We start from the raw sequence: 26,197 nt of genomic DNA, 5'->3' as shown, positions 1-26,197 counted from the left end.
CCCCTGGCTGATCCCCAAGTGTCTGAGAGGAGAGCCCTGAGTCAGTCAGTCACGATTGCTTGATCAGACCCTTGTTTAATTCCCTGCACCCTGTAGAAGCAGAGAAAGGAGGTGGGCTTTGCCCAATTCCATTGCCGGTCAGGAAGCAGAATGCCCCAACCTGGGAACTGGGTAGGGGACATAGTGAGCTCCAGAGCCAATATGGACCACATGCGCCCCCCTCATGTCTCCAGCCCTGGCCAGGGAATGGCAGAGTATCTGGACCTCAGCCACAGTTCCAAAGAAGCACATTGTCACTGAGCCAAGTTGCGGCTACTTGCTGCACAAGTAGAAAATCAAAGACCCCTCTCCGCCCCGTCTCACAACTGTGGTGAGAATATCCAAACCTTCGAACACACCATAACACAGTGCCCCCAGCCTGGAGTCAAAGGTGAAATGGGTGATTGCCACAACATCACAGAGGAGGCCTTGGAGTGGCTCCTGGATCGACAAGGGCATCGACAGAACGCTGCTCCACAGACGCCCCGTGAGAGAGACTGTGTGAGCTTGTCCCGCCTCACACAAGCTGAATTGCTGCCGCGGAAGAAACGTCTCCGAGGAGCATCTGGGATGGGGACTGGGCCATGAGTCTCCTTGTCCTTGTCAGGCTGCAGGTTGGATTCCCTGTGAAGAAACCAAGGAGATGCAGAGGCCATTCCCAGCAACGAGACAAATCACTAAGCTGGGGTGAAGAGACCTTTGGTCTGTCAGCTCCAACCCCCTCACCCCACACAACAAACACACACACTCCTCTAGCCGCTGAGGTGCAGGAGATCTCTCTGCTGGAAGCAACACAGGGTCCCCTGTCATCTCTGTGCCCTGCACAGCAGAGTGGGCCTGCTCACACACATTAGAGATCCATTTCCAGCCCATCCTGGCCCCTGCCAGAAATTGCCCTTCTGAAAGAGCCACTGGAGTCTTTGGTCCCTCAGCATCTGCGACCTCTTAATAAAGGGGCTTCCCTGAGCCCTGGGACCCTGAAAGCCTCCTGGGGAATGAAGTGCCTTGGCCACAGCAGCTCTCTTCCCCGCCCTTTGGGGCACTAGACACCATTGTACCGCCAGGACTTGGAGGCTGGCTGTGGCCAATCTGCTCGAGTCCCGTGTCCTCTTGGTTTTAGGTCTTTGGAAAATTCTTCTCCATCAGTCAGAAAAGATCCTTCCTTCAGACAGCAGTGCTGGCTATCCACGACCCCGTGCTGCGTGTCAGCCAGGCTGGGCTGGTGCTCGTCTACTCCCTCCTGGGGGAAGCCCCGCAACTGATGGGGCTCACGGTAAGCAGCTGCAATCGACTCAGGAGCTTGGGGTGGGGGCCAGGGCCTCATTCCCATCCTATCGCCTTTCGCTGGCCTGGTGGCAAGGAGCCTAGTGGGGACTTCTGGACTTCATGGACTTCTCTTCTTAGGATGTGGTGCTCTGCTATCACTCCTGGAAAGGACAGGAGAGTCCCCTAAGAGCCCTCTGGGAACCTTTCCTGCCCCACAGAGCTGCCCCCATTTCCCCATAGCCTAGTGTCCATGTCACCTGAGCCACCCTCGAGAGTTGCTCCCTTCCCCGGCAGCCTGGGAGGCCAAGGACTGACTGGTGATGGTGACCGAGCAGGAAGGGCTGAGGCACATGGGCGTGGGAAGCTGGTGTTGCTGCTGGTAGGGCTAGACCCGCTTTCGAGAGATTGGGAGGATTCAGTCAGCAGGGGCTACTGACCTGCCTCGTTCACGAGGGCTGCCATCAGCTTTTGTCACTGGGGTGACTTGGGGAAAGGTCTCAAGCTCTCCCCATCCCACCTCACTGCTGCCAGAAACCCTCCTGCCCCCCGCCACCCTGCTAGAGCCCCCTCTCTTCCCTACCTGGGTGAGGATGGAGGTGGGGGTGGAGGAGAGGGTTCTACGAACTTGAGCGGTGTCCCCAGGTGGGTTGGAGGTGGAACAGCTGTCAGGGGCACTGATGGGGAGGTGGCAGAAGCTCACCCGACAAGGAGGGGGGTTGGCACTGGAGGTCACTAGAGAGGACAGCAAGCCTCCATCCTGGGGGTCAGGAGGGTGAATCCACCACTCAGACATGAGCAGCTGCTGGGTGGAAATGATGGTGCTGGTTCCAGGTGCCCTTAATTCTCCCTGATTCCTGGGCAGTGTCTCCGTCTCTGACATGTTCTCGTTCCCCTGCAGTACGAGGATGTCACAGCCAAGGTCATGGGCCAGCTTCACATCATCAGGCACTTGCACCAGATGCCCGAGGCGCTGCAAGGGCTGTGGCTCGTCTGATGCTCTTAAAGGTTCCCTCCCTGTTCAGCAAGTCCCGCTCCCTGCTGCAGGTACTGCTCTTTCTCACTGTAAATGCGGGGCTAGTGGAAGCGGAAATGGAGGCCCCTGGCACTCACAGAAATTCTCTGCCCTCTCTGTGGAGCCGGGTCCTTCCCTTGGCCCCTCAAATTCCTCCATCTGGGGCAGGAGCTCTTTCCCTCCCACCCATATCCCTCCCCTCTTTGCTTGATCTCACCCCCATCCCATTCCCCGTGCTCCCAGGCAGAGATCTTCCTGCCCCAGATGGCGCAGAAAGACCTTTGTGTCAGGGCTACAGACTGTCTGCCCAACTGAAGCTCAGGAAGCTCCACATTTGAGGAGGTGAGGATGGGACAGAGGCTCAGGGCTAGCTTCATCTCCTGCCCTTTATTCTTCTTTGGGCTCTCAGAGTCTGACATGAAGAGGAGCCTCCTCCCCCCACGACTTCTAGGCCCTGGGGTGTGTGACAGCCTCCCAGATGGCTGCAGTCATAAGCTGAACCACCTCAGGGAGCAGTGGGGGCAGGTCCCTTGTCCGAGGAAACCAAGCAGTGGTAGTTCTCAAAGAGGCTGAGAGGGAAGACCCCGTTCCCTCATGAAGGTAAGAGCCATTGACTTCTTTGGGCATCTGGGTTTCTTGGGGGAGAAATGGGATCCCTGCTGCATAGCCTGGCTGGGAACTTCTCCCATCCCTGGGACAGAGACATCTCCATGAATGTGCCACCCTTGTTTTTTTCCTAGCAAGCGACTCCCCAGAGAACTCCTCAAACCTGTTCTCCTGGGAGCGTTTCTGGGAGGAGGCTCCCATCCCTCAGTCTCCAACTCCATCATGCAGTCTCTTTCACCTAACTTCTCCGCTCTCCAGCTCCACTTCCCGCAGCAGGACAAACGGACCTTCAGCTCCTAGAGAACAGACTCTGACCTCCTTCTGATCAGCAATGGACCATCCCCTCAGCAAACCTGTCAGCCGGGCTGGACCGGATTGGAAGGAGGAGGGTATCTAACAGGGTGGCTTGGCATATGGCTGCCTAGCCTGGGGCTAGGCCAAATTGATGACCAAGTGAGCCCCACCTGAGGGGAAACAAGGGAAAGCAGCAGCAAAAGTACAGAAGCAGAGCGAGCTGTTCAGTCGACGGCCTTGGGCCAAAACCTGGAGTCCAGGGTAGGACTGGGTTCTCTCACCGTCCCTAAGGAAGGGGACACAGAAGACCATAGAAACCCAAGAAGGGCAGGCCGAGCCGAAATCAGGCGGAGGAAGAACTCCCCACGGGGTTGGAAGGCCTTGTTTCTGTTCAAGACATTTTTGGACTTTGTTTGGAAGGAGCACGACCCAGGAAGGAGTGGAGTAAAGGCCAGTCACCTGGTTGGAGGGCTGAGTTCTCAGCCAAAAAACTGCAAGAGTGAGTATCAATGGGGTTGCTAGCCCAGCAAGAAAGCGGTGACAAGAGGCCTGGCCAGCATCTAGCGGTGAGTGAACTCTGGTACGCACCTGCTTCCATTCTGGAAACAGCCTGGTATTGGAGAATGAGTGGGGAGAGCAGGGAGGTGGGAGGGGTTCCTGAGGCTGGGGTGGGGAGGAAGCTGTGGGGCTGGGAGGGGAAGGACACGGCCCAGCTTGTGGGAGGGATCCTGCTGGCTGTGTCTGGAGCCCTGTGTAGCCTCTTCTGTGGGAAGTTCCCATGGATCAGTGGGGCCTGAATCTCTCCTGCTCCTTTAGTCTCTTTGGGCTTCACAGGAGATGTCTGGTGAACTGCCCTTGGACTCTGGGCCCAGCACCGCTCAGAACTTATTCGCTACCTTCAGAGAGACAGGGCACAGCTCAGCCTGTTGGGTAGGCTGGAGACTCACACTTCACTCGAACACACAACGCTGAGGTGCTTTGGGAAGCACAGTAACAAAGAAGAGATTGAAGTGAAACTAAGCAAGAGAAAAAGACAAATTTCAAACAGACAAACAAAACACAACACACTTTGTAGTGACTTAAACTGAACCTTAACAAGTCACAATCTTTGCCTTAGCTGTTTCCAGACTAACATCTCATCTTTCCTAACAGACCATCTTTGATGTCCCTGTAGGGTACAAAACTTCTCTGTCGAATCTGCGGATTTGATTGCTTCATCTTCTGGTTTCAGACCCTCTGTTCTCCTTCTGGGCTGCCTGAACCCTGACTGTAACATCTCTCTGGCCCAGCCTCTTACACAGATGTGTGCTGCAGTCAGCTCAATTCAGGGGGCAGTGGGGACAGATGATCTCATCCTGTCAGACCAAGAAACAGGGGTCCCAGTGAGGCTTAGATGGAAGATTCCAGGCATGTCCTGGAGGTAAGAACCATCCACTCTTCTGGGCACTTGGGGCTGTTGCAACAAAGAGGGGGCTCCTGTTCCATAGCCTATTTGTCCTCATGACTGTGTTTTTTTATTCTCAGAGGATGCGTCCAGGACCCTGGAGACTGTTTTGTGCAGGAGGTTTGAGCGGGGAGAAATCACTCACTGTCATGACCCATGGGTCATTAACCCAGGTCTGCACGGTTCCTGGGAGCAGCCACCCTCCAGCATGCCACCTGGAAGCCTATAAAAAACTGCTTAGCTCGGACTGATGAAGTCCAGACCCAGTTTGAGGCTCTGTTGGCAGAGTCCCAGAGCAGCTAATCGGCCCCCAGGACCTCCTTAAACCAGCAGCAGGAACAAGAAGCTGCCTGAACACCCGAGCTCCCACCAGCCCCCTCTGGACCTTGTGTTAGCTATTCCTGCTCCCACTCCCCAGGCTTGATTTCCTGGCATCTGCACTCGGGGTGACTCATCTGACTTGAGGTGCTGAACACAATTTGGTCTTTTGCTTCTGCTCTTCCAGTGTCCTGACCCAGCTGACTCTCGACTCCTGTCTCGTGAGTGTGGACTCTGCCTCTGACCACTAGATCTGGCTGCCCATGACTCGGCCATGACACTGACTTTTCTACAATTCCTCCAGTGCCCTTTTCTGCTCTCCAGCTCTGCTCTCCCAGCAAGACACACCGATCCCTGGCTCCCAGAGTCCTGCTTGCCTGCTAGTCAAGGGCTCAGGGGGAGAGCTTGTCTTGCCCCCTCCCCCACCACAGCTGCTTTTTCTCTGGGACTCTCCCTTGTGCAGAGGAGAATCAGTCCTGGCAGCAATTCAGGAAGTCACAGAAGGGACGGTCTGCTCAGCTCCCTCTGCAATGCCACTGCCCGAGACCATTACGAGTGGGTGCCCAGTGACTGCGCCGGCAGCTCCTTGAGAGACTCCTGGGGCAGGGTAGTCGTGTTTCCCGATGACCGAGGGAAGACATGCAAAGAGTGTGGCATTGAGGAGACTCTCCTGCTGTCCCAAAGGGTTTCTGTTCTCCTGCACGATCAGACCGTGGGGCCGGGTGGCAGAATGGGGAAGAGCTGGTTGGTGATGAGTTGGAGGAATCACCATAGAGGTGGCAGCAGCTGCAGATCCTGGAGTTGCCTGTGGTCGGGTTACCATGCGTCCAGATTTTCCCGGACACGTCCGGCTTTTGGGGTTTTAAATCGCCCTCCAGGAGGAATTTGTAAAACTCTCCAGAGGGCCGGGATTTCCCTCCCAATGCAGCACTCTGGGGGCAGGGGTTGGGGAGTTGTGCGCTCTGCGGGGGAGTGCGGCACTGTGTCTGGCTCCGCACCCCAAACACACTGCTCTGAGCAGCAGGGTAAGGGGGCCGGGGGGCTGGAGAAGGGGCATGGGGTCCCAAGGGACAGTCAGGGGACAGGGAGCAGGAGGGGTTGGATGGGTCAGGGGGAGGGCATATGGAGAGGGGTCGGGGGAGACAAGGGACAGGGAGCAGGGGGGTTAGATGGGTCGGGGGTTCTGCGGGGGCAGTCAGGGGACAGGGAGTGGTTGGATAGGTGTGGGAGACCTGGGGGTCTGACAGGGGGTGGGGGTGTGGATAGGGGGCGGGGCAGTCAGGGGACAGGTACGGGGGGAATTTCTAGGGGGGCAGTTAGGGTGGGGGGTCTAAGCAGGAGACAGGAAGAAGGAAGGCTTAGACAGAGGGCGGGGTCTGGGGGGGTTGGCGATCAGGGGACAAGGAGCAGCAGGGGTTGGAGGGGTTAGCAGTTCTGTGGGGGGCAGTGAGGGGACAGGAAGTGGGAGAGAGTAGATAGGGGGTAGGGCTACAACTCCCCTCCCCCCCCCCCCCCCGCGGAGTGTCCTCTTTTTTGAAAAATTCAAATATGGTAACCCTGCCCTATGGGCTAAGCCTCCACTCCTGAGAGTTCAGGCAAACCTCCCCCTGTTCTCAGGGAGTCTTTGGCTTTCACGGCTGGGCCTGCCTGCCGAGACAGAGGACTCAGTGTTTCCATCAGGTTGCTCAGTTGCAAATGCAGCCACCCAAAGGCGTGAAGAATGGAAGCGAAAGAGCAAAGCTGGATCCTCCGCTGAGCTCCTGCCATCAAGTGAGCACAGCCTGGGAGAGACGAGGGAAAGCTCCAAGGTGGCTGGTGGCTGCAGGAATCCAGAGGAGGAGAAATAAATAGTTCATGATGAATCCTACGGGCTTTGTCTTGTGTGGTGAAGGGTTTAAAATGGGTCAAGTTACTATCACATTCAACTTGACAATGGCTGTGTCTGATTGAAGGGCAGGTCTGGAAAGGTCAGAGGTCACTCGAGGAGCTTCAAGTCTCCGATTCTGTCCCTATTGCCTGCTTTGACCAGCTGATCTCACCCCAACACATCCCTCAGTTGGTCGCAGTGGTGAGCTCTTTCCCCCTTTTTCTGGATTAGCCGCCAGCATGGGGATGGGATACATGTGGCCAAGGAAATGGAGAGGCATGGGGGTCACTTGCAGAGGCATGCAGAGAACTTGCAGAGTTGCCTGTTAATGCAGCTCCTATGGGGGAAGCACGGTAGGGTACTGTGCACTCAGGGGCACCATTTCCAATTTTGGTGGTGACGGGGAGGATAATTTCACCACGATTCAAAGGGCTACTTAGGCACCTGAAAACTCTAATGTTTTGGCAGATAACCTAGCAATGAGCTGACAGGAACACTTGCCAGACTGCTTTCCGGGGAAGACAGCTATAAGAATGGATCCAGGGAATGGTTCTGTATCTCTGAGCTGTTTGGACACTTTCAGGGAACATTTCCGATGCAAGACAGAGATCCCCAAAGTTATCCTGGGTAACCCTGAGAGACTTATGGAAAACTAGCAGATCCCACATCTCTGCTGTCACTTTGCACTGACAAACTTGGACTGTCCCAACCTGTTCATGTATTTTACCTGCTTTCACCTCTCAATAACTTTCACATATAAAAGAAAGAAAATTAAATATATGACGTAGTTACACCGATATAGGGCCGTAGCGTAAACTCGACCTCAGAGTTGTCCCATTGAAATGGAATTATTCACAGCAGTCATTAAATTTAAACATGCATGTAATGGTTTCCAGGGCTGAGATTAAGGCCACAGCTTATGAGAGGGGCAGACGCAAGAAGAGAAGAGCGGTGCAAAAGCTGAAATACCACTTGGAACTTGGCCCAAACAATGCAGCATGACAAATAAACTCATCTTGTTATACAGTAATAGAGCTGGTTCAAAATGGTTTTACACTGACAATGCAACCTTTTAACTAGAAATGCCACTTGGGATTACATTGATCATTTGAAAAAAGTTCCCGTTTAAAAAAAAACTTTTTGGATTTCTCTGCCCACTTGAGAGAGAATGTGGCATTTTTCCCACCAAAACTAATCAGAAATTTGATCATTAAAAACATTTGCAAATAAGTTTCAAGAATGTGGGGGGAAGTGGTTTCTTCTTCAATTTTCATGACCCTCTCCACCCCCGCTATTTTTGACCAGTTCAAATTATGAATAAATGTCTGTCTGTCCATGAATGATAACTATGTCTGCTACTGAAACATTTACAAACAATGGCTCTCATCAGGAGCACTGAGGTCACATTACACAGAGAAACACCCAGGCCTGAATTAAATTAATCTTTAATTCCTGCAGACTCCCGGTCATCCTGGAGGATTGGCAATGCTACTCCAGTTTCCTGGGCCACATCCGTGTCCCCACCTAATGGATCCCTTCCTCTGGGTTCCTGGGTCAAGCGTCTGTCCTCCATGAGCAGGTCTCCTTCCTCATTCTCCAGGGCTGGGTCTCGATTCCTGTTTCTGGTTCCCTGGGCCTGGGCCTCATCTCTGTCACACACTGCGGGGAGCTCAGATTCCTGTGAATCCTGCGGACTTCCAGGCTGCTGGGAGGGATGAGTCAGCAGCTTCCTGAAGACGAGTCGCGAGTAGGGAAACGCTTTCCCTCTACCTTTCCAAAACCCACATTCGTATAGTGAGACTAGCACCTCCACCACTGCCACCACTCCACGCACCAGGAGACGATTCCAGGACGCTGGCTCTGAAACAAAAAAAGAGAGAGAAAGGCCCCATGACTAAGGGAGTCCGTTAAATCATCCCACTGCTGCCATGAGGATCCCAGAAGATGAAGACGTTCCTGGGATACAGTAAGAGCTGAGTTGGGTCGTGTGCACATGGTCACCACTCAGAGCAGCGGGAATGAGATCTCCAGGCTCATTATCCCCATCGGCTAACCTGATGGAGGGAGAAAGGTGAGCCCGGCAAAGCAGCCCCTGTTCCAGAGTCTGGGAACTGTGATTTTTAAGATGCTCCGGGATGGGGTCCCTCAGGTCTTAAGGTTAGAGGGGATGGTTATGATCATCTACTCCAGCGTCTCCTGAAGTGTGGGGAAGGGCTAGCCATGGTGGGAAGGGTGGGGTTTGAAGATGTATACAAGAAAATGGGGGGTGGGGTCGCTAACACATTGCTGATGGGTGAGGGGCACGATTGGTTTCTTTGCCTTGAGGAGGGGGTTCAGCTTTTAAAAGTTTTGGGAAGAATAATTTAGTCTGAGCCCTGGCATAACCCAGGCCAGAGAACGTCGCCTACTGATTCCTGCACCCAGTCCAGTGATTTATGGCACTGACTTGGCATTGAGAGGGATTTTACCATAGGCTGAAATCCAGCTGCAGAAGGGAAAGGGCATTAGAAGCTGAAAGACCCCAGAAGTGGCTCTGGTTTTCTTCTCAAAATAACCATACAGGGCTGACTTTCCCCGGCCCAGTGCCTTGCAGTCATGCACCCAGGGCCTAGTGAGTTCGGTGTGCAGGCAGGCTCCCAAATCCAGACAGCGGCACTTCACATCCGCTTTGCCCTGGCGTCAGGGACTGCCCTGAGCGCCCATCCTGCAAACACGTACACACCTGAGCCCTCCCACTGTGATCCAAGGCTACTCCTGCTGATGGAGTTAAACACGTGGCTAAAGCATTTGCAGAGGTTCCAAAGAGCTGAGGCTCCATGTAAAAGGAACATTACTCCAGTTATTCCTATCTTGGGTTGATGAGATGCTGCTGCCTGCCCCCTCCCTTCACAGCTGAGTCTCCCACCCAGTGGAATTCTCCAAGGAACTTCCCACTCCAAGAGACAGAGGTGCCTGAAGTGGCCATTAGCCTCTTAAGTCCCTTTGTGAATCCAGCGCTAACTGTTCATCGGGACAAGTCCTCAGCTCCCTGCAGCTGTCCTGTTACCCAGGTTGCACGGTGCAGGTTTCCTCTCACCCATCAGACTTTGTTTTTAAAGGAAAGCTGAGATGCAGGAGATCAAGGTGGCGCTTCCAATGAACAAGTACCAGGTGACCGACCCCATGGGATTCAGCCTTCTATGGTCCTTGCTCCAGACCCCGTAACTCTGTGGTTCTCAAGCAGGGGTACATGTATCCCTGGGGTAAACAGAAGTCTTCCGAGGAGTAGGTCAACTCATCTAGATATTGGCCTCGTTTTACAGGAAAGTTAGAGATGAAGGACAACACCAGAGCCAAGCCTCCCATTAGGGTGAGGGGGAGGAAACACTCACCCTTGGGCCTTTCCTTGTTCCAGGGACCCACAGTGACACGGACTCTCTCTCACTCTGCAGCTTCTCAGGCTCTGCTGCTGGGAACAGCTGCGGGTGGATAAAAGGCAGCCAGGTTCTGTCTGAGACGTGTGCCGCAGAGCTCAAATGGATCTGCCAGAAAGAAGCGGCCCTGATATAAACAGTGCAACTGAAGATCCACATTTGTGTGTCTGTCATGAAAAGTACCCCCCTGTTCAGTCTCCTGGGTAGGGCCCTACCAAATTCACCCATCCAGTTTGGTAAATTTCATGGTCATGAGATTTTTTTTAAAGTCTTTTATATTTCACAGTTTTAGCTATTTCAATCTGAAATGTCACCCTGTTGTAACTGTGTGGATCCCATGCCAGAAGAGGGTCAAGGGGGGGGGGGGGTCTCAAGGCTATTGGGGGAGGGGTGTCACGGTATTGCGACCCTTACATTGGCACTGCTCCTGGCAGTGGTGCGACCTTCAGAGCTGGGCTCCCTGCCAGGCCTGCCCCTCCCCCGTTCCAGGGTCCAGCACTCAGAGGTTAAAAGGGCCTGGAGCTGGCGGGGGGCGGGGCTCCCTCCTGACCACCGCGCTCGGGGCAGTTCCCCACGTCACCCACCCATAAGGTTGCCCCCCCCCCCCCCCCGCAGCTGCTGCTCTTTGGCCGCCCAGCTCTGAAGGCAGGGTAGACGTAAGGGGGGCAGTACTGGGACATATTTCCCGCCCCCCCCAGACAGATGTCACAGGGGAGACCAGATTTCACAGGCTGAGATGCATTTTTCATGGTCATGAATTTGGTAAAGCCCTACTCACGGGGCGGGACTGGGCTTTAGGCAGAGCAGAACTCTGGGCGGGGCTGGGACTCAGGTGCCCCGCGCAGTCACAGTTCCTCTCCTCGGTCCTCCTCACTGGGCCGGGGCCTTGGGGTGTCATTTCTAACTGCCCCAGACCTGCAGTAAGTTAATACCCTGCAATGCTTCCCAGGGTACCCAGGGCTGGGAGGCACCTCGCCACCACCTGCCCTTTGCCTGAGGGAGCCTTGTCTGTGCCTGCCAGGGGTCAGCTCCCCCACTCCACTGGCCACACGCACTCGCTGCTGGGCCTGCCGTCACTGCAGGGTAGCAATAGGCCCACTCTGCCCTCAAGCCCTCTGAGCATCTGTCTGGAGCGAACAGTCCCTGGTCCCCTGGGCACTGGCAGGATTCACAGATTCACTGTTTCCAAAGGAACAGTAACATCCTCGGCCCCAGCTTACCAGGTCCAGCTCAGATCACTGCTCCACTTAACACACAGCGCTGCCATAGGCTCACAGAGAAATCACACCTCAGTTCAACAAAGCCAAGAGTCAAGTGGAAGTGTTGGAAATTATGGTGACCATTGGGCTATTGGCCCTTGATTCAGACCTCACATGCCCCCTTTGGTGAACTATTCTGTGGACCACTGGTTCTCAACCAGGGGAACATGTACTCCTGGCCCTATGCAGAGGTCTTCCCGGGGAGACATCAACTCATCAAGATATTTACCTAGGTTTACAACAGGCTACATAAAAAGCACTAGCGAAGTCAGTACAAACTAAAATTTCAGATAGTGACTTGTTTACACTGCTCTATCCCTATACACTGAAATGGAAGTACAAGATTTATATTTCCATTGATTTATTTTATTATACGGTAACAATGAGAACGTCAATCATTTTTCAGTAATAGCGGCTGTGACGCTTTTTTTTTTTTGTGTCTGATTTTGTAAGCGAGTAGTTTTTAAGTGAGGTGAAACTGGAGTTTCGCTTTTTAAGTGAGGTGGCAAATCAGACTCCTGAAAGAGGTACAGTCATCTGGAAAGGTTTCAACCGACTGATGTAAAGATCAGACCCAGGGGATTCCTGGAAAACCTTCTGTGCTGCCTGCCACTTGGCACCAAGGGGTCCCTGGGTCACATGCATCTTTCCCCCAAACTCCATCTCTGGGCAGGCTCAGCTCCTCTCTCCTGCAAGGAGGGAACTGGAGCCAAGGCCGTGCAGTAGCGCTGTCTGCAGTGTCTGGAGAGAGTGCGCGCCAACCTCAGGGCAGACTGCTGGGAACCAGGGCACAAATCCAAACTGGCTGAGAATTCTAGACCTAGATTTCACCAACCAAACATGCAGGGTAACCTCCCCCAGCATCCTAACAGCCTAGCCATGCAGTCCCCTTGGGTTCTCCGATCTGTCTCGCAACCCAGGTGAGCCTGCCTTTGAGAGACAGATGGTCTCTCACACTCAGAATCACAACAGTATTCAGGTTATTCCCAGTCCCACAGGTCCAGGCACCCCAGGTGAACTGCACCTTAGGCGTCACACCAAAGACTGCACACATAACCAGTCTTATTCTATGACAATTTATTAAAAAGGAAATAAGATTTATTTACAAGGCTAAAGAGGGTAAACATACATACACTACGAAGCTACAAAGTTTCAAAAGGTAACAGAAGCATCTATAGCAGACATGGGGACTTTGGCATGACCTGCCACCTGGTCTGTCTGTGTCACACCTACCCCCTCCCTGCCCTTTTCAAACCCACTGGGCTCCAGGAAGGGAGAGAAAAGACATTTCTCCTCTTGCTCCTACGTTCCAGGCCCTAGGTGTCCCACGAGGAGTGTAACAGGGGGTCTACTCCCTTGGCAGGTACAGCGCTCTTAAAACTAAAAATGGAAAATTAAAACCAGTTTAAAACATTCACGCTTTTATCCAAAGCAATATCTGGCAACAGCAAAAAAAAAGCAACTGGTGGTGTAATCCTGCAAACTTCAAAATCAATTGGGTTTTCAAAAGACCCCAAAAACTGACCCATAAAAAACACTTTGTTAAAAAGTTCCTGGGCGGAGGGGGCGGGGGGGGGGCAGCGGCGCGGGAATGTAGAATATCCCCCCATAGCTCTATGCCAGACCACCGAATGGGAATGATGAATATTTTTCAAAGATTCCATACATAATTTTCTCGAGTAAAAAGCTTCTGTGTGGGAATGTCAGGGCAGCGAAAGCTGAGGCTGGTGCCTTGTCTCAGTTAGGCAGAGCTCCTGGTCCAGCTGAGGTAGGTTAGAAAGGCTGGATTTGAGCCGTTCCACTGGCGGAAAAAGAGACGGCACGGGTGGGGGGACAAGATGTGCAAATAGCATCTCTGGTTTTCACCTAAGTCCACAGTGCTCTGCCCAGTGATGAGCAGAGCATTCCCCGATATTCTGGAATTGCTCAGATGTGATCTTGTCAAGAGATCAGTCCGGCTTTTCCGGGACTAATTCCACAGTACTCTCCTTACAAGCCCCCTTCCACGGCAGCCTCCTGTGCCTGTGTAAATGCATCGGGTTTGGTGCAGATCCAGGGTCTCTCACTGCTGCATCGCCAGCTGCTGACCCCATTCACATCGTTCAGATACGCGCAGTCTCCTCCTCTTCCTATCGGAAACCTGCAAGACAGAAGCCAGGGAGCTGGTGTCAGGTAGGAGTTGGACATTTCCCATCAGTCACAGGCAGGGAGAGACGCTCTCGCACAGTGCAGGGAGCTGCTGCACTCACAGCCCCTCACAATTCCCCTTCCTGCACCTGCCACAGGCCCCAGCTAAAAAGGGGGCAGTGGGGCAGCAAGGCCAGGAAAGGTTCGAAGATCAACTGACCTCCATGGAGCATTTATGCTGGGTGGGTATTAACCCAGTTCCTACTCTCCCCCCCGCCACACCCAGCTGGGTCTGGATGGGCCCCTGCAGGCCCAACCCACCCAAACTGCCCTGGGCGCAGGTTCCAGGTGACTCTCAGCGTGGCGAGGAACAGGAGTAATGCTGCACAGAAGAGCTGGGTCCAGGGCTCCCTGGACAGTTTACATCAGCTCTCAGGCCAGAGGCCTGTCAGGACAGGCTGTATTGCAGGGGGTGGCTGGGGTGAAATGCCAGCAGCACAAACCCAGTGGCCATGGTGTGACCCCAGCCACTCACACAGAGCTTCCCGTCAGAGCTGGAGGCCAGCGCTTCCCACCTGGGAACAGGGTGGGATCCAGGTCCACAGGCAAATCCTTCCCCATGGTCCCATCCTGGCTACTCACAGTAGACATGTGCTCGGCGAGGAGAAGGCCCAGCACTATTCTTTGGGCAGGCCGGGATCTCCCTGCCCTCAGGCCACCAGCCTCTGGCTCGGGGTGAGATCTGTCCCAGAGAAGGGAGAACCCAGCTCACAGCCACCTGAGCAGATGGCTGTGGGTGGCTCCCCCACCAGCATCACCCCGGAAGAGCTCTGAGGAGATGGCAATGATGCACCCAGAGCCTTCTGCTGGGGCGGGCGCCCGCAGGGTGGCAAATTTCAGGGTTAACATCCCACTGAGATGCCTGTTCACCCAGTTCCGGTAAATTGGGGTCACATTAGCTATCCTCCAGTCATCGGGTACAGAAGCGGATTTAAATGGTAGGTTACAGACTATAGTTAGTAGTCCTGCAATTTCACATTTGAGTTCCTGGGACTGGTGACTTGTTACTGTTTAGTTCCTTAATTTGTTCCAAAACCTCCTCTAATGACACCTCCATCTGGGACAGTTCCTCAGATTTGTCACCTAAAAAGGACGGCTCAGGTTTGGGAATCTCCCTCACATGCTCAGCCGTGAAGATTGCTGCAAAAAATTCATTTAGTTTCTCTGCAATGGCATGGTGCCAGCTGCGGTGTGGACACACCCCAAACAGGCCGGCTAACAGATGGGCTCATGAGGCAATCACAAAGACAGACTGCTGCCGACACCAGGGCATCCTTGCTGGAATATGTGAAAATATCTGACCCGGATCAAACAGGTCATCAACTGACTTGTTTTCTAAGCCTCCTCTGGGCACATTTTCCAGCTTCCCATCAACCGCAAAGGGCTCTTTTAAAAATGCCATTCAGCTGTAAGTACCTAAGACTGGCCACATGGGTCAGACCAATGGCCCATCTAGCCCAGTGTCCTGTCCTCCGATACTGGCCAGCGGTAGGTGCTTCCGAGGGAATGAACAGAACAGGGTCAGTATCGAGTGATCCATCCCATTCACACCCAGCTTCTGGCAGTCAGATGTTTATGGACACTCAGAACATGGGGTTGCATCCCTGACCACCCTGGCTGATAGGAACTGGTCGAGCTATCCTCTGTGAATTGATCTACTTCTTGTTTGAACAGAGTTATACTATTGGCCTTCACAACATCCCCTGGCAACAAGCTCCACAGGTTGACTGTGTGTTGTGTGAAGAAATACTTCCTAATAACATCAGCCACACTATCAGAGGCTAGTTCACCTGTACATCCACCAATGTGATCTATGCCATCATGTGCCAGCAATGCCCCTCTGCCATGTGCATTGGTCAAACTGGACAGTCTCTACGTAAAAGAATAAATGGACACAAACCAGATGTCAAGAATTATAACATTCATAAACCAGTCGGAGAACACTTCAATCTCTCTGGTCACGCAATCACAGACATGAAGGTCGCTATCTTACAACAAAAAAACTTCAAATCCAGACTCCAGCGAGAAACTGCTGAATTGGAATTCATTTGCAAATTGGATACTATTAATTTAGGCTTAAATAGAGACTGGGAGTGGCTAAGTCATTATGCAAGGTAGCCTATTTCCCCTTGTTTTTTTCTTTCCCCCCCACCCCCCTGATGTTCTGGTTAAATCTGGATTTATGCTGGAAATGACCCACCTTGATTATCATGCACATTGTAAGGAGAGTGGTCAGTTTGGATGAGCTATTGCCAGCAGGAGAGTGAGTTTGTGTGTGTATGGGGGTGGGGGGGGGTGAGAAAACCTGGATTTGTGCTGGAAATGGCCCAACTTGATGATCACTTTAGATAAGCTATTACCAGCAGGAGAGTGGAGTGGGAGGAGGTATTGTTTCATGGTCTCTGTGTGTATATAATGTCTTCTGCAGTTTCTACAGTATGCATCCGATGAAGTGAGCTGTAGCTCACGAAAGCTCATGCTCAAATAAATTGGTTAGTCTCTAAGGTGCCACAAGTACTCTTTTTCTTTTTCCTTTTGTTTGTGTCAGACCTGCTGCCTATTCATTTAATTGTGACAGGTTTCAGAGTAGCAGCCGTGTTAGTCTGTATTTGCAAGGAGAAAAGGAGGACTTGTGGCACCTGAGAGACTAACCAATTTAGTTGAGCATAAGCTTTCGTGAGCTACAGCTCACTTCATCGGATGCATTCAGTGGAAAATAACAGTGAGTAAATTTATATATACACAGAACATGAAAAAATGGGTGTTTAAAACTATTTCTCCCCCCCTTCCCCCCCCCCCCCACCACCACCACTGTTCCTCAGATGCTCTTGTAAACTCCTGGAAATGTGCTGGAAATGGCCCACCTTGATTATCACTTCAAAAGGTTTTCTCTCTCTCCCCCCACCCCACTCCCCTGCTGGTAATAGCTCATCTTAAGTGATCACTCTTCTTACAGTATGCGTGTTAAACACTCATTTTTTCATGTTCTGTGTGTATATAAATTTACTCACTGTTATTTTCCACTGAATGTATCCGATGAAGTGAGCTGTGAAATGTTAAATTTAATTACATTATGGTCACTATTACCGAGCAGTTCAGCTACATTCCCCACTTGGACTGGACCCTGTGCTCCGCTTAGGCCTAAATCAAGAATTGTCTCTTCCCTTGTGGGTGCCAGGATTAGCTGCTCCAACAAGCCGTCGTTGATGGTGTCTAAAAATCACTTCTCTGCATCCCATCCAGAGGGGACATGTTCCCAGACAATATGGGGATAGTTGAAAACCCCCATTATTATTGGGTTTTCTGCTTTTGTAGCCTCTCTAATCTCCGTAAATTTCACAGTCCCCATCCTGGTCAGTAGTATATTCCTGCTGCTAGATTCCTATTCTTCAAGTGTGGAATTTCTGTTCTGAGAGATGCTAGGATACAGCTGCATTTGTTTAAGATTTTTACTCTACTTTACTCTATGCTTTCCTGGACATGTAGTGCCATTCTCCCGCCAGCGTGACCTACTCTGCCGTTCTTTCAGCGCTGATGGTCCAGGGTCAAACCCTGCTATCGGATCAACTGGGGTTTGGTTATTTGATCCCACCCACATCCCACTGAAATCCCTCTTGGGATGTCGTCTGGGCCATCTCTACTGTACCCCAGTTCTCACGGCAGCCCCAGGCACTCAGCGTTTGTGACTATCAGGCATCTTTAACGCAGATGGCCCCACTAAAGCCAGACAGATCTGAAAGCTTTGGCCAGTCTCCCAGCAGACAACACTTGCTTCCACCCAGCACTAATACACAGAGTACATAGCACTGACTGGTGCGTCGGCCTGAACTCGCTATCTCAGACGCCAGGGACCCAAAGCCCAGGGAATTCACAGAGGACTTACAGGTTGTTGAATTTGGTGCCATTGGCCCATTTCCAGAGCTGCCCAGGGTCCCTCCGGAGGCCAATCCAGTGGTCAAATCTGCCTCTATAGCGCAGCAGGACAGGACAGGCTGGTGGAGCAATTCATAGGACGGTGGAAGCTGCTTATGGGACTCGGAGCAGTTCGGGGACCGGCCGGTGGAGCAGTTTGTGGGATGGCGGGAGTTACTTGTGGGGAGCGGTGCGGAGCGAAGCAGTTTGAGGGGCGGCTGGCAGAGCGGAGTGAAGGCCTATGGAGCTGTGGGGCGGTCAGCTTCAGATCATGTAAGGTGCCCCTTACCTCTCTTCTCCCCCCCATCTCCACCCAGGTTAGGAGGTAAAGCTCTGCAGATCAACTTTCGAACTCTGGGGCTGCCCTGACCAGGGACAGAGACTTTTGGGTCATTGGACTTTTGGGACTTTGGGTGATTTGGGGTTGCTGGACTCAAGAACCAAAGGGAAAGGGCACGCCCCAATTTGCTTGGGGTGGGTTTTTTGCTCATGGGTTGTGTTACGAATCCTGTTGGTGGTGTTTCCCCAACATAATGCCACATTGTTTCTCTCTGTTATTAAAAGGCTTTTTGCTACACACAGACTATGTGCTTGCGAGAGGGGAAGTATTGCCTCTTGGAGGCGCCCAGCGGGGGTGGTATATATTTGTCCCAGGTCACTGGGTGGGGGCTCGAGTCGGTTTGCATTGTGTTATTGGAATGAATCCCCTAGATATTGAACCCGGCCCTTGTTGCTGCCAACTGTGACGGGCAGAAGGGTTACAAATCCCCTTGTCATTTTATATCTTAATGCAACCCCAAAGCATGGAAGGCTGGTAACAGCTGAAGTGTTACCAGTGAGGCACAGGCACCCACTACTCCAACTCATTTGCTCAGTGAGTCTGCCTCTGTGCTCAGTTTGTCCGGAGTCTGTTGTGTGACTCCCAGAAACTCGGGGGACACAACAGACCGTCATTATGCCTCAAGATGGTCTCCGTGCCTCACACAAACTCTTCTTCCAGAATCCCCTTTGAATTTCACTCTTTATCCAAAAGCAACGTGCCCATCTGAGTGCAGAGCTGTATGAACCCTCTTACGAGCAAACTTTTCGGTCTCTTTTCCTGCTTGTGAATGATCTGTGAATCAATGAGAATTTTCCTAGAATTGTTCATTGTTTAAAATTGTTTGCTGAACATTTTTAACAAGCTCCTTGGAACTGGTGTGGTTTTCTTCTCTAACTGTTTGAAGAAATATTCCTTCCTGTATTGGGTAATTGGAATTCAGTAGTTGGTTTATGTGAGTGGTGATCTAAATCATATGGCCTAGCTTCCATTCCCTAATTGGATGGCCAAATTTTTATAAGCAGGAGGGTTGCCCAAACAAATAACAGAGGGATAGACAGACAGAGGAAAAGACTTTAGGAAAAGAGCTAGCAGGCCTACAGAATTTCAGGACACTTTAAATCTCTTCCTGTTTTTTCATGCAACTTAGGCACTTTTGAAAATTTATGCTGAATACTTAAAAATAGTTGGGGACCTTTCTGAAGCAAAGAATCACTGAGCCAAATTTATTAGCTGCCTAGCTTATTTTACATCCAGTTTTCTTGTGTCACAGTCACTCCAGATAATTGCAAGTACATGCAGTCATATTTGATGTGATGGTTCTGCTCAGATATTTGTCTAGCTACGCCTCTGGACGAGGGGTTTGGGAAGTTGTGTATTCTTATATACAAAGAAACCCCAAACCCTATATACCTGCCATGTATATAGATTTATATGCAATGGGCTCATTTTATGTTACATCCTCATTTACAAACCACTCGCTCCATGGTGCTATTTGGGAAAGGTCCATTCGCATACTTGATCCATTTCATTTCATTCACTTATATGAATATCAGTAGGAAACTAATGGAAGAATGAGGCCATATTTTGAGGGATGATGTTTATTTATATGGACTAGAGGTCTTCATATCTTAGAATCATGCTTAAAATAATGTTAAATTGAGTGTTTTCCTTCTGAGCCATTAAATGGATGAAACTATGATCGATTCAGATAATTGTGGGAAGTGCCATTTTTATTTTGATAAAATGTTTGCAAACTCTTCAAAAACATTTTCACTCAGCTGTGTCTGAAACCCTCCCTGTTGCCCAGAGAAAGTTGATTCAGTGCCAAAAAGACATGACTGCTTTCTACTCGGTTCTGTTTTTTCTAGCAGCCAGCCTTTCTGGTCCACTGTCGCCAGCACTGTAAATTAACACATGCACAAATTGTAGCAGCAGATACTTTTATTAAATTGCTTGTTTACTGGGGCCATTAGCTACGGCCACCACATTTTAAAAAAGCAGTATGATTACAGTTTTATTCTCGGTCTTCTAGGAGAATGAAGAAAGCTACTGACCCTAGCTTTGACTCTTTCCCGGGCCTCAATAGCTACTAGAATCCAAATGATCTTGCATCTAGTCCCTAATAATATGAAACATTCATCACCTTGCTCTCAGTCACTTCAAAATTCACTTTGTTCAGTCACTGGCGGTATGCTTGGACAGAAATGAAGCAGTAGGGCAGCATGCCTGTCTGGTTTACCACTAGATTACAGCAACATTTATTGTGTATGAAACACTCCCATGTTAAAGATGTTCACACCTGGGATGACCCACACATGTGAGCTTCAAGAGCCCTCACCTCTCTCTCATGTGGTCGTTTAACTTCCCTGAATACATCAATGAAAATCTGTGGTGGTGAGGTGAAGGGTTCATGTAGCGTTCATGCACCTGGAAACAGTCAGGGCACACCCTGACTGTTGTGTAGGAGCAATGCACACATTGCTCTGTTCTATCCAAGGACATGGACCATGAAAACATGGACCATCTGGGAAGTCAAAATAAGGACATCAGCCGTGGGAAGCTTCCTCGGCCGAAGCTCAAGGCCTGAGAATAAAGATTGTAGTAGATAGAGGCTAGTAAATAGGAATATTAATCAAAGTCATATTATTTCCTTTGTTGATGCCTTTTGCGGTCGGTTGGGGTATGTGATGCGCAGGGGGGAGAGAAATAAAAGAGGTGGAAAAGCTGACAGGGGTAATCCCATCAGCAGACCAGCCTGCTTGCTTGCCTAAAGCCGTGTCCTGTCTTGTATTGAACCGCCACAAATTATATTACTTTATTTCTTTATTAATTGAGTCCCTTATCAGTGTAACGATGCTGGTTCTGGCGGGACCCAACGGAGAGTGCCCATTCAGATCAAATAGCTTCAAGCAGGGCAGTTACAGCCCAAGGCTGGGGTTTCTGTGCACACCAAGGCAAAGCAAACCAGCCAGACAGAGAAGACTTTGCTTTTACCCCACTGGCTAACCACAAGTCACACAAGCAATTCCCTTAGACATCAATATCTGAAGCAACCACCGAACTTGATCTGAGGTTAGAAAATTATTTTAACTTTGTTAAAAGGGTATTATCTAGACCATCCCTGACAGTGTTTGTCTAACCTGCTCTTAAAAATCTCCAAAGATAGAGATTCCACAACTTCCCTAGACAATTTATTCCAGTGCTTTACTACCCTGACAATTCAGAAGTTTTTTCCTAATGTCCAACCTAAACTGCCCTTGTTGCAATTTAAGCCCGTTACTTCTTGTTCTATCTTCACAGGTTAATGAGAACAATTTACCTCCCTCCTCCTTGTAACAACCTTTCATGTACTTGAAAACTGTTATCATGTCCCCCGCTCAGTCTTCTCGTCTCCAGGCTAAACAAGCCCTTTCCCTCTCCCCCTCCCCCCAGTCTTCCCTCATAGGTCATGTTTTCTAGACCTTTAATCATTTTTGTTGTTCTTCTCTGGACTTTCTCCAATTTGTCCACATCTTTCCTGAAATGTGGTGCCCAGAACTGGACACAATATGCCAGTTGAGGCCTAATCAGCGCAGAATAGAGCAGAAGAATTACTTCTTGTGTCTTGCTTACAACACTCCTGTTAATACATCCCAGAATGATATTTGGTCTTTGTTTTGAAACAGTGTTACACTATTGACTTATGTTTAGCTTGTGACCCACTATGGCCCCAAGATCCCTTTCCACAGTACTCCTCCATGGGCAGTCATTTCCCATTGTATATATGTGCAACTGATTGTTTCTTCCTAGGTGAAGTACTTTGCATTTGTCTTCATGGAATTTAATCCTATTTACTTCAGACCATTTCTCCAGTTTGTCCAGATCATTTTGAACTTTAATCCTATCCTATCTATCTAATCAATCGTCATCTTAGTGTCCAACTTGGTTCTGAGTGCTTACAGTTCACTACCTGACAAACGAGGTATTTTTTGAAAGGAATTCCATATTTTTAACATAATTTACTGTGAAAGGCATACAGTTCCCTGCAAACCAATAAGGTCTCGTTGGTACAAGGAAAGTCTTGAAAAGATTAACTCTACCATTCAGCTGAGATGAGTCCTTCTTTTTATGGAGAAAATAGAATATCACGGCTGTTTTCATCATTTTCATCGTGATAAAGGGCAGGCAAGTGGATTTTGTCAATCAGGTGTTTTAGCTGTTCCAGAAATTTTGTGAGGTTCAGCTCTTTCCATCAGTGGAGACTGAATACAAAGAGCCAGATCCTCAGTTGGTCTAAATAGTCGTAGCTCCATTGAGAGGTCTGCTGAGAGAAATTTGGAGGCCCGGTAAATTATGTTTTCCCCCTCCCCTTTCACCCTATAGTTAGATAGTTTTGCGGGGGCACTGAGCTCAGGACCTCAGTACAATTGTTCCACACCCTTCCCGCTCTCATCAGCCCTGTCTATTGATAATTCACACCAGCTGAAGGTTTGCCCAGTAAGAAGATTTGCTGAATGATGAGTTGCAGTAAGTTCCATTGTTTAAAATGTTTAAAAATTTTACTTATTTTCCTCACTTTACTCATGTGAGTGGAACCCTTGACTTCAAAGGAATCATTCATGTGAGTAAATTTAGGCATTTTTATTTTATATATGTCTATATATGCAAGTTTATTTATCTATTAACTGTTTGTAGAATCAGGGCATTAGATGCTATTCATAGGATATTATTCATAACAAAATAAATGGTTTATATTGAAGAGGGAGAAAATATAATTGTTGATTGCCCGTGTTGATTAGACTTTGATACAAAATATTTAAGGCTGGGATTTTCAAAGGTGTCTGAGGGAGTTAGACACCCAACTCCATTACATTTCATAACTCCTTTCAGATCCTTTGCAAATTCAAATCCAAATAGGGAGGGGGACTAAATTTTGGTTATGAAAAATGAAAAATCAGAACACCCAAAACAAGCAATCAAACAAAAATTCAGAACATTCACTGTAAAAGTCATTGATAGATTTCAAGGTAGGGACAACTTTTTCAAAAGTGGCTTCTAATTCTGAATGCCTCAAATTTGAGACCTCAGCATTAATCCATCTGTGAAGGAAACTTTTGGCCAGCACTGGGAACCTGATATTTTTTTCTGAAGGTGTTTTAGAAACTCGGCATATTTCAGTTTTGCTGTATTTGTGGGGCTTGCGGTCTGTTGTGTGGGAGTGAGGGTACCTGGATTCTGTGCTGAGCTCTATTAGGGATGTGTAGAATAGCTGTTGTATCAAAGGACCAGGAATCAGTACACTTGGGTTCTATTCCCATTCTTTGAGGGGAGTTAGGATCGTGGTTTGAGCAGAGCGGGGGCTGAGAATCAGGGCTCCTGGGTTCTATTAACGGTTCTGGTCGAGAAGTATGTTCGAATGACTAAACGGGGAGAAGAATTGCAGACTCCTGGCACAGCTGGTCAAAAATGTTTGATATTCACAGTTTTGATGAAATTCTTCATCAGAATTTAAAATTCTGATAAAAAAGGGATGCATTTTTTGATTTTTTTTTTTTTTTAGGAAAATTGCTTCCTTTTGTTCTTTGGTCCTCTCTGGCCCTGAGCTTTGCTGTAATTGGCACATTGCATGACCTTGCACACCTCAGTCTCAATTGGTCAAAGGAGGTTGCAACTGACTCATTTTCAACCACCCAAAATGAATGCTGGTTTATAGATGTAAATGGTTATTTATGCTCCAAAATTGAGTAGCTGTCCTCTGAACTGCAACTTTGTATAACATCCCCACTCCAACTTGGGACTTCAGCAGGCTTAGAACCTGAGACTTTCTGCACAAAAAGAATTAAAGGTCCTCTTGCATTGTAGGAAGGAAACTGACAGGTACAAATCTCACGTGTTCAGTATTGACCTAAGTCTGCTCCCACTGACTCAATGACAAAAATCCTATTGACTTCCTTCCTCGGGAGCAGAAATAGGCCTATACTGAGAACTTTTGAAAAGCTCACCCTATTTAGCAGGGATTTTCAAAAGAGACGATGGGGTTTTGTTCACTTCTAAAGGAATCACAGATTGTGCTGAATGCCTAACGCCCATAGGTCTCATTTGAAAATGATTTGGCTCCTGAATCCTGAAGAATTTACAGGAAAAATGTTGTTTTTTCTGTTGAAATTTTTCAGGGTTTTGTCAAAAGGACAACCCACACCCTCCACACACACCCTGAAAACAACTTTGTATTTGAAAATTTTCAATTTGAAACAACAAAAATATCAATTAAAATAAAATCAATCTTGGGCTTTGGATGCTGACCGTGGAAAAAACATGTTTCATTGACAAAAACTAAAAATTGTGTTTTTCAAGGAACACCTGAAAATGGAATTTCTATCCTGAAAGTTTGGTCCAAAAGCCACTTTCCACTGGAAAAAAAGTTTCCACAGGAAAATTTAGGACAAGCTTAAATTGACCCTGTGAGCAGGAAGGCTCCAGAAATGTAATAGCAATAGGATATTTTCAGCCTTAAACCATTATTTCCTGCCTCTTTTAATTATCTGCTCTTTCTGTGCATCAAAATCATCTGTAACCCACAAAGCCACGGTTGTGTTTAATCAGTTTAATTTCATGTCTTCATTTGTTTTGGCAGGTAAAACAGCTGACCGCACTGGAAAAGGGCTATCATACCAGTGTGAAGGAATTTATTCTCCTGGGATTCCCTGCGACCCGATATTTGCAGATCTCACTCTTTGTGCTCTTCCTTGTCACAGGAAATGTGGCGATCATAGTCCTAGTGGCAACCAGCCGTCACCTTTGCACCCCAATGTATTTCCTTCTCTGCAATTTCTCCTTCCCGCAGGTATGGCAGACCACAGCTTGTATCCCAAAGACGCTTGCCAACCTTGTGTCCCAAAGCAAATCCATCTTCTTCGTCAGCTGTGTCCTACGGATGTATTTTGTTTTCTCCCTAGGAGGCACAGAGATTTTCTCTTGGCTGTCATGGTCTACGACTGCTATGTGGCTATATGCTATCCTTTGCTCTACAGCTCCATCCTGAACAGCACCTTGACTGCTCAGCTGGCTGTTGGCTCTTGGTTGTGTGGTTTCCTGGCTATTTGTGTCCCAGCATTTCTGATCACCAGGTTGTCCTTCTGTGCCCTAGTGTCATCAATCACTTCTCTGGGGACCTAGCACCGTGGATAGTTCTTTCCTGCACAGATACCTACCTTATTGATCTGGTGGCCTTTATCATCTCCTTCATCGTCATCCTGGGCTCCTGTGTCATAACCCTGCTCTCCTACCTTTACATCATCTCCACTGTACTGACAATCCCATCAGGTAAGGAATGGAGAAGGGCCTTTTTAACTTGCTTTTCCCATCTCACAGTTGTGATTATCTGGTACGGTTCGACCATTTTCCTACATGTCAACCCTTCCATGCAGAACTCATTGGAATTGACCAAAATAGTCACCGTCTTGAATACTATTGTCACACCCCTGTTGAACCCTTTCATCTACACACTGAGGAACCCAGAGGTAAAAGAAGCCCTGAAACATGTATTCAGGGAAGCGATGTTTTTCAAAATGTGCTGGAGGTCATTGGCTGTCACAGAAAATGTGGTGAAAGAAAAATGAGTCTGCACATGGAAGATATACCAAAGTTGATAGGGTATTGAAAAAACAACAACAATCCCTGAGGGCCAGAAGTCTAAAGATAATTAGCTGCCCAACTCCAATGGAAATCAGTGTGAGTTAGTTGACTAAATACCTTTAACAATCTGGTCCTTAGTGTCTCACATCCTTGAACATTTACAGCCAGATTGTTAAATGTATTTAGGTGCCTAATGGGATTTTCTATGAGTTTTAAGGGCCTAGATACTTTTTAAAACCCCACTAAGCACCTAAATACCTTTCAAAATCCAGCCCTTATGCATTGTTATCCTCTTACTTTGTATTTAATTTAAAATGAAACAAATTGCACATGTGCCAATTATTTATTTCTATTAAAGCCTGGCCTGTGGAGAGGATAGAGATATTGACAGGCTTGGCAGAATTCAATTTTTATTTTTTTATAATTTTGACAGAGAATATCAAGGTTTATTTGTGAGCATTTTTTAAAAAAAATATTGTCTATTTGTATTTTCACACTTGTGGGAAATTACTGTGGCGTGTCAGACAACAAGGTGGGTCAAAGAATAATTATTTAACGACAACTGGTTTTTTGGACCTTTTTTTTTTTTGGGGCGGTTGACGTTCTGCGTGGCGAAACTGGCATTTCCCGACATTTACTGATAA

At 49.0% G+C, this 26,197-nt stretch overlaps 2 protein-coding genes, 1 long non-coding RNA gene and 1 pseudogene across 7 annotated transcripts in view; 2 read left to right on the top strand and 2 right to left on the bottom strand.

Moving 5' to 3' along the window:
• Positions 1-6,034, top strand: part of LOC311530626 (maestro heat-like repeat-containing protein family member 7) — a 94,269-nt gene extending 88,235 nt beyond the window's left edge. For 2 of the 4 annotated variants that reach the window (XM_084647455.1, XM_084647453.1), the window contains 6 exons: positions 1,160-1,312; positions 2,204-2,349; positions 2,727-2,917; positions 3,058-3,783; positions 4,392-4,637; positions 4,742-6,034. In XM_084647455.1, coding sequence (XP_084503581.1) covers positions 1,160-1,312; positions 2,204-2,299 — 249 coding nt within the window. In that variant the 3' untranslated portion in view covers positions 2,300-2,349; positions 2,727-2,917; positions 3,058-3,783; positions 4,392-4,637; positions 4,742-6,034. The remainder of the gene's footprint in view (positions 1-1,159; positions 1,313-2,203; positions 2,350-2,726; positions 2,918-3,057; positions 3,784-4,391; positions 4,638-4,741) is intronic. The other 2 variants (XM_084647456.1, XM_084647454.1) reach the window with 2 other exon arrangements.
• Positions 1-26,197, bottom strand: part of LOC311530631 (C-type lectin domain family 2 member D-like) — a gene marked incomplete at both ends in the record, with an annotated part of 432,554 nt that overhangs the window by 111,221 nt on the left and 295,136 nt on the right.
• Positions 7,711-10,341, bottom strand: LOC311530667. The gene is made up of 2 exons (XR_014714054.1): positions 10,218-10,341; positions 7,711-8,706 (listed from the first exon to the last, which is right to left on the bottom strand). It is a non-coding gene; the product is annotated as an uncharacterized lncRNA (long non-coding RNA).
• On the top strand, positions 14,564-25,537 carry LOC311530207 (olfactory receptor 6F1-like; annotated as a pseudogene). Its single transcript has 2 exons — positions 14,564-14,584; positions 24,502-25,537. The product of its transcript is annotated as an olfactory receptor 6F1-like (transcript).

The sequence above is a fragment of the Lepidochelys olivacea genome, assembly GCF_965140295.1.
Source record: "Lepidochelys olivacea isolate rLepOli2 genome assembly, chromosome: 14".
Classification (NCBI taxonomy): Eukaryota; Metazoa; Chordata; order Testudines; family Cheloniidae; genus Lepidochelys; species Lepidochelys olivacea.
This window is presented reverse-complemented; position numbering and strand designations above follow the sequence as displayed.